At 47.2% G+C, this 7,839-nt stretch overlaps 1 protein-coding gene across 4 annotated transcripts in view; it reads right to left on the reverse strand.

Annotated features, from left to right (window-relative positions):
• Positions 1-1,738: 1,738 nt before the first annotated feature.
• Positions 1,739-7,839, reverse strand: part of LOC103281456 (protein HEG homolog 1) — a 42,576-nt gene continuing 36,475 nt past the window's right edge. For 3 of the 4 annotated variants that reach the window (XM_062984161.1, XM_062984159.1, XM_062984162.1), the window contains 3 exons: positions 6,233-6,323; positions 4,809-4,971; positions 1,739-3,612 (listed from right to left, as the gene is read on the reverse strand). In XM_062984161.1, the coding sequence (XP_062840231.1) occupies positions 3,454-3,612; positions 4,809-4,971; positions 6,233-6,323 (413 nt within the window). In that variant the 3' untranslated portion in view covers positions 1,739-3,453. The remainder of the gene's footprint in view (positions 3,613-4,808; positions 4,972-6,232; positions 6,324-7,839) is intronic. The other variant, XM_062984160.1, reaches the window with a different exon arrangement.

Here is a 7,839-nt window from a genome sequence, read left to right on the forward strand (position 1 = left end):
TCAAGGTTTTACCTTACATTAAGTCCATTATAAATGGGTAATATAGCTGTGTGGAAGGGCCTTGAGTCTACACTGCCATAAAATCCAGTTCAAATCAGATCATCTGTGGAAGAGGCCAAGGCCTAAATCTGCCTGTCCCCTGGGCTGAGTTGGTTGCTAGGAGACCAAGTGGGCAGAGCTTAGCCTTCTAAATGGCAGCAATTGGATAAAAGCAATTATTCCTCTCTCTCTCTAATTAGGACTTTATTTATCTTTTTTTTTGTTGTATCAACCTAGAGCCGTGGATGATGGGTTGTGTTGTCAAATTTCGAGGTTGGGGGGCCTGTAGTTTTGTTGTTTTGTTGGTCGCCGTGATGCCATCACTCTTTTATATATATAGAAGACAAGTGCCCCCTTTGCTCCCCGCTTTGTGGTTCTTTGCCTTTAGTTTCAGAAGTCATTGAGTGACCGTCACCCATTTCCAGGGATGCCGCTTGCATGCCGCATGTCCTGAACTTCCGCAGGCCTTCGCTCAAGCTGGAGAAATCTATCCTTTACCATCTGTCTTTGCATTATATCTTTTGATGAACTTGTCCTGTACTCACATGATCGCTTTTACACAAGTTTTCATGAGTAAACTATTTTAATTACACCTACCAATTTGATGTAGAGTCTTTTGTTTTCTGGCCTACTGGATATATGAGGGTTGAATGAAAAGTAATGCCTCCACCTTCGTAACTCAAGAGATGGCAGCCCTGGTCTGGGGCAGGGACTGGCTTGTTCAGTAGACTCTCCTCTACAGTTCCATTTGGAGGGAAGCCTTAGCACTGAATGGTTGTGTTGTTAAAGTGCAAAGTATGGAACCCTGCGCAGACGGTTGGTCAATGCGGCTTAAGCAACGTGCAGTCACTGAATTCTTGACGGCAGAAGGTGTCACCCCAGAGGAGATTCACCAGAGAATGCAAGCTGTTTATGGTGATTGTGTTGATGTGAGTCCTGTGCATTGTTGGGTGAGTAAGTTTAAGGATGTCGAGGTGGGAACATCTGACTTGCGTGACAAACGAAGAGTTGGACGTCCTGTGACAGCAACCACCGAGTTTCACAAGCAAAAGGTTGACAGATGGATTCAGGACGATCGTCGTTCACTCAGATAGGAATTTCAAGCACCATCGGCATTTCACAAGAACGTGTGGGTCACATTATTGCTTTACTTGGCTGTCGGAAGATCTGTGCACGATGGGTCCTGTGAGACTTCTTCCGTGACGGCTTCAGAAAACTTGTTCATCGTGGGCAGAAATGTATCCAATTGTCTGGTGATTATGTGCGAAAGTGAATAGTCGTAGTTAAAGAGCATATTCTAAGGATTATTTCTGTGTTTGATTTATTAAAATATTCCCGTCCAAACCCAAGTAATGAAGGTGGAGGCATTACTTTTCATTCAACCCTCGCATGTTCCTTTGCATGCTTATAAGGGGGTGCTGTGATCAATCATTGGGATAAGCGCTGCTCATATCTCTTTTGACAAAGCAAGATATCCTACATTCTTTGATGCCTCTGCTCAACTGGTTGTTTTTAATCTGCTAATGTTATGCTGAAAAGGAAGACTGAACTCTTGCAAACGGATCCGAGCATTTACATATCTAACACCTACCTTATTCCTCACTCCTTTTTGGACTATATTCTGTTAGGGAGTGTGTGTAGCGGAACCAGCAGCGTCCAGTTAACACCATGTGCAAAAGACTCAGACCAGGCAGAGGAATTGAAAGAACAAAAGGAAACTTTACTTGTTGAGTTGAAGTCAAATAAACAGTTCAGCAATCGTACAATGTCCTTGTAGTTGCATAGGATCAATAACTAATCAATCAGCATTCAATATATATCCAGCATAGCATATTTAAACTGCTACTTGACCGTAGCTAGAGAGCCTGTCTATTTCTGTGCTCTCCCTACAAGCTCCCAACTGACGAATCCAGCCATCTGCCAGCAAACTGATACATTGTTTGAGGCGTGGCTTGCCTCTGCAAAAAGCTCCCTTTTGCAGAGATCTTTTGCAAACAACTCTGCAAGGATTTCTTTACACACACACACATAGCAATTTGGCGCAATATATTCTTCCTGACTGAGATACTGCAACAACATACTGTGTGATGTCTTTGCACAAGTCTTCATGAGTAAATGATTTCAGTACTTCAGGTCTGGTATGATGTGTAAGAAATCAGCGGTGTGTGTGTCAACTGCCAAATAAGATGCATGAAGCTCCATGTCTGGAGAGCTGGCTAAGCCTGGGAGTTTCTGACACTGTTGTGTTTTTGTTCAGGCTTGAGCTAAGCAGGAGCAGAGAGTTTGCAGAGAGAAGCAGAGACAGAGACACACGCAGATGTTGAAGTGTGCTCTCTCTTCATGGAGGGACTTATCCCCACGGACAAAGGAAAGACTATCTGAGATCTCCTCAAAGGACATATTGGTGCAACAGAGCATATTGTGCATATGTTGTTCTGGGTTTAAGAAGAATACATTACTTGTTCTTTATTGTTCCCCTGCGTCACATGGCACATTTCTTCTTTCTCTGGCAAATTAGTGAACAAACATAGGCTACGTATTTTGATTTTCCATTCCGTAACAAGGTCTGCTGATGTGTCTTGATTTTGCCTCCTCTCGGCTTATGGCCACCTGACAACCAGCTCTCGTCTATTTCATGGGTGTTTTAATTCCAACGGGTGAAAGCAACCCTGGTCTAGTGCATAGATATCCATCCCCAGGAAGCACTGAACTAGTTTCCCAGACCAGACAAACCGAGAGGCCTTTTGGTAAGAGGGTCAGGCGGTCAGACCAGACTGATAAGGACAAGGAAGCGTTGTTTATTTACAATTATATTTGCCAAAAACATACTTTAAAAGTCCAGCAATTTGCAAGGCCATCTCAGCGTTTGCATGATTCTCGGCAGGAGGCAGAGCCATGCTTGCCAGGAGGCTTCACTGACTGGGCAGCTGACCACCGGCCTTGGCCTTGACCTTAGGAAGAGGCTGGCCTTGCAAGGCCAGGCACCACCCCCCTCCTTGCAATAAAAGGCCTTTGCATGACTGCTCCAGGTGGAAAGCCCTTTGCCAGCGCCTCCCTCCCACACCTTGGCCTTGGCCACCCTGGCCGGACCCCTCCCACAAAGGCTTCTCTCGTGGAAGGGTGGGCGGCAATGACTTTGCTTCATGCTCCTGGATTATGGGAGGGTCCTGGGTCCCCATTGAAAGGGTCTTTGGCTTATAATGAGAATTTTACTCAGAACATTTGGGGTGCAATGAGGACTAATGGGTGCCCCTGAATCCCCCCCCCTCATTTTGGAAACAATATTGTGCAGAAGAGAATCCAGTCCCAAATGCAAAAGGGGGATAAAGGGGGGGCAGAGCTGGCTAGGGCTTTATGGCTTCCCTTTGGAGTAAATGTAATGAAGGCAAGAGCCCCCCCCCCCCCCCGGTCACTTCAGAAGGCGCTCCTCCTGCCCACCCCCTCCGCTGCGTCCCCCACAAAGGCGAGGTTGGCATTTCCTGCAAGAGGCTGGGGGGCTGCAGCCGGGGGAGGGGTCTTGGGGCCCCCCAGGAAGGTCTTCATGCTGCGCGGGCCGGATCCTGGGGCCCCGCCCTGCAAGGAAAGAAAGCCGTGAGAGGAGCGCCAACGGGAAGGGAGGGCCCGGAGTTGTGGCCCCCTCCTCCATTTGGCCCCATCCTGTTGGGAATCATCCTGGACGACTCAAGTCTAAATGTGGTCAGATAGATGATAGAGTTAGATGGAGGGAATCCTTTCCCTGTTTCCAAAGCATGCCTAGACAGGCTCTACTGTGTTTCACTCTATCCTGTTTACGTCACATCCCTTACTTTGAAGTTAGTAGAAATGTGAATCTTTAGGGACACTAACTTCTCATTGGTCAGAATGTTTTATGGCCCCAATAAACTGGACCATGAGGTTGGAACCATTTGGGTTCTCTCTTCTCCCTTTGTTCTTCAAGCTAACAACACGTCCTGCCATCTCTCCTGGCAAGATGTAACTATTTAGATGTTTGTTATTTTTCCTTTCTTATTTTTCCTTAGAAACCAGTCTAGAGTAGACTACACAGCTCCCAAGCCTTTCTATCTACAATGAATCATAGAATAGTAGAGTTGGAAGAGACCTCACGGGCCATCCAGTCCAACCCCCTGCCAAGAAGCAGGAAAATCTCATTCAAAGGACCCCCGACAGATGGCCATCCAGCCTCTGCTTAAAAGCCTCCAAAGAAGGAGCCTCCACCACAGTCCCTTGGGGCAGAGAGTTCCACTGCTGAACAGCCCTTCTCACAGTGAGAAAGTTCTTCCTGATGTTCAGGTGGAATCTCTTTTCCTGTAGTTTGAATTCAATGGAATTCTTTTTACCTGAATAAATACTTTTTGAACTTTTACTGAGACTCTGCACTCCATTGTCATCCTAAGCTGAAAGGCTTCTCTTGCTCACCCCGTGTAAGTAACTGTTGCATTTGAAAGCTTTTGCTTTTGCTACTCTGCTGCATTTTGGTGGAATCTCCCCCAGAGAGGGTTGAATTGAGTCTAACCGCTCAGAGATTACCACAACACGTCCCATCCTTGCCCCCTAAATGGAAACTTGGGGGCCTTTAAGGGCAAAGATGGGGGTGAAGGCTCCCAACAGGACCCCCACACACTCACTTCCACCCCCATAATTCTTCCCCAGAAGAAAATCACAAGGAAGGGACCCTGAAGGCCATCCAGCCCAGCCCCCTGAAGGAGAGAGACCCAAAGAGAGGCCCCCCAGGCCAGCCAGTCCCCGTCCATCCCGCGAAGGAGACTCACCGCTTCCCAGAGGACCACAGGCGGGGGTCTCCGGCTGTCTCCGTGGGGCCCCTCCTCCTCGGCCTGGGTCCAGGGGGGCCGCACCCGGGGCAGGTTCAGGGGCGGAGAGAGGAGCGCCAGCGGAGGGGGGCCGGGGGGCTCTGGAGGGGGGCGGGGGGCTCTTCTGGGGGAGAGAGAAGGAAAGAAGGAATCAGGAGGGGCAAGGACCAGGGAGAGACCCTTCTGCCCCCAAACACAACTGGACAATAATGGATGGAAAACTCAGGAGTTCAAATAGAGAAGTTATCTTGTGACCATGTGACCTCCTTTTTCACAAGTTTTCATGAGTAAGGGCTGGGCTGTGGCACAGCTGGTTAGTAGCCAGATGCAATTAATCACTACTGACCAAGAGGTCATGAGATCGAAGCCCAGGTCATATTGAGCTCCCGACCATTAATAGCTTAACTCGCTGTTGACCTAAGCAGCTTGAAAGACAGTTGCATCTGTCGAGTAGGAAAGTTAGGTACTGCTTTATGTGGGGAGGCTAATTTAAGTAATTTACTACACCATACACTGCCAACAGTGTGCGGAAAGGAATGAGGAAGTACTCCATCAAGGACTCGGTGTCACGAGTGGACGGTGAAGCAACAGCTCCCCCTGTGGCCAGAATCGAGCATGCACTCATGAAGCTGGAAGCTGGAAAATGTTAAATTGCTTCTCTGTCTGTCAATATGTCATATGTTTAATGGCCTTGAATGTTTGCCATGTCTATGTGCATTGTGATCCGCCCTGAGTCCTCTTTGGAGTGAGAAGGGCAGAATAAATAAATAAAATAACTACCCTGTTTCCCCAAAAATAAGACATTCCCCAAAAATAAGACCTAGTAGAAGTTTTACTGAATTGCTAAATATAAGGCCTCCCCTGAAAGTAAGACCTAGCAAAGTTTTTGTTTGAAAGCATGCCCAGCGCCTGGCAAACAGAATACCAGAGCATGCAGTAAATGTAAATGTAAATGGTAAATGTAAATTGGTAAATGTATATACCAGTTGTACATGGAAGTAATGGTAATAACAAGAAATTCTTGATAGGATTCACAGTTTGTCTGGTTATGCTGGTTTGTGATGACAACTACTGTACAGTATATAATAAATGTTCATTTTTTTGTTCAACAATAAATGTGAATTCTTCTTCATGGAAAAATAAGACATCCCCTGAAAATAAGACCTAGCACATCTTTGGGAGCAAAAATTAATATAAGACACTGTCTTATTTTCGGGGAAACACGGTATTAGGTCGGCTCCCAGGGCCCCTAGGCTTGCACCCGGCTTCCCCAGAAGCAGGGATAGACCCTCACACTGTGACACCCCCTCCCCAAACACCAATTGACAAAGGAGAAGGGCTGGACCTCACTTGGGAGGGGTCCGATGGGGGTCTGCCCCTCTTACCCTGGAAGAAGGAGCACCACCAGGAACAGGAGGAGGAGGAGGAGGAGGATCCCAGCGAAGCAGGAGACCAGGACCAAGGCCAGCAGGAAGGCTGCGGGGAGGCAGAGAGAGCGCAGGGCACGGTTAGGGGACTTGGGAGTTGTAGTTTGTGTTGGGAATCACTCTGGACTACTCAAGTCTAGATGTAGGTAGATAGATGATAGAGTTAGATGGAGGGAATCCTTTCCCTGTTTCCAAAGCATGCCTAGACAGGCTTTACTGTGTTTCACTCTATCCTGTGTATGTCACATCCCTTACTTTGAAGTTAGTAGAAATGTGAATCTTCAGGGACACTAACTTCTCATTAGTCAGAATGTCTTTTATGGCCCCAATAAACTGGAACCATTTTGGTTCTTTCTTCTCCCTTTGTTCTTCAAGCTAACAACATGTCCTGCCATCTCTCCTGGCAAGATGTAACTATTTAGATGTTTGTTATTTTTCCTTTCTTATTTTTCCTTAGAAACCAGTCTAGAGTAGACTAGACAGCTCCCAAGCCTTTCTATCTACCAGGCTTGCTCAAATAATTCGATTTCCCCGTTTGTCGTTAGTAATTCGTTAGTTTTGTAACTTGTGAAGCAATATTCGACCTAGATTGTCCACTCGTGTGGATCCCGCGGTTTCGAACCGCGATAGGCCCTTTTTCTAATGTCGTCGTTTTTTTTCGTTTGGAAAATAAGCTTTTGCAAATCACCCAAACTTGTTTCAGTGCACTGGGGCAACCTAGCGTGTTGTTTCCACCTTGTGGCCAATCAGAGAGTACGTTTAACTCAGGGGAGGGGCTTGTACGTCCTGAATGAAAAGAGCGAGCACAGGGAGCCTCGTGGCTCATTTGCACCGGGAATCTGGAGAGGGTGGAAGTGAGATTCTAGGCAGGCAGGCAGGCATGCAAGATTGCTGCGTCACAGCTTCCTTGGCTGAGCTAAAGATTAGAAGACCGGGAGAAAAGGGTGGGTGGGTGAGGTGGGAAACTGTTGGGTGTTTGTGCAGGGTGTTTTTCCAAAGGGCCTGTGGGCTTTTTTCCCCACAAGCTTGGCGTTTGCCATTTGCCCAGCACTGCAGCCCTGCAACTTTTCTGCTGCGCCATATTGCCTGGTGCGGGGTGGGCTTTTTCTTTTCGGACAAAGAGGAGTTCAGCAGCTTTTTGGGCGTTTGATTAGGAAACCTTTCTTTGCATAGGCATTAAAGTGAGTTGCAAATTGAAGAAATCAAATTTACCAATTTTCATTTTGCAAAGTCTGGCAAAACTCCCCATAATCCACCGAAAAACAACTTGGGGAAAAGGGAGGGTGTATTGTTTTTCCCTCTTTCCTTTCAGTGCGCTGCAAATCTCTTTCTCCTATCAACGCTAGCAAAGTCTGGCAAAAGGTTGCAAGTCCCATTATCCTCCGCAATACCACTTGGTTTGGGAAAAAGGGAGCGTGTATTTGTTTCCCCCTCTTTCCTTTCTTCTCAGAGCTGCTCATAGGGCTGGCAGCAGTGACTCTCTTTCCCTATCAACGCTAGCAAAGTCTGGCAAAAGGTTGCAAGTCCCATAATCCTCCGCAATACCACTTGGTTTGGGCAAAAGG

Source organism: Anolis carolinensis, chromosome 6, assembly GCF_035594765.1.
Source record: "Anolis carolinensis isolate JA03-04 chromosome 6, rAnoCar3.1.pri, whole genome shotgun sequence".
NCBI lineage: Eukaryota > Metazoa > Chordata > Lepidosauria > Squamata > Dactyloidae > Anolis > Anolis carolinensis.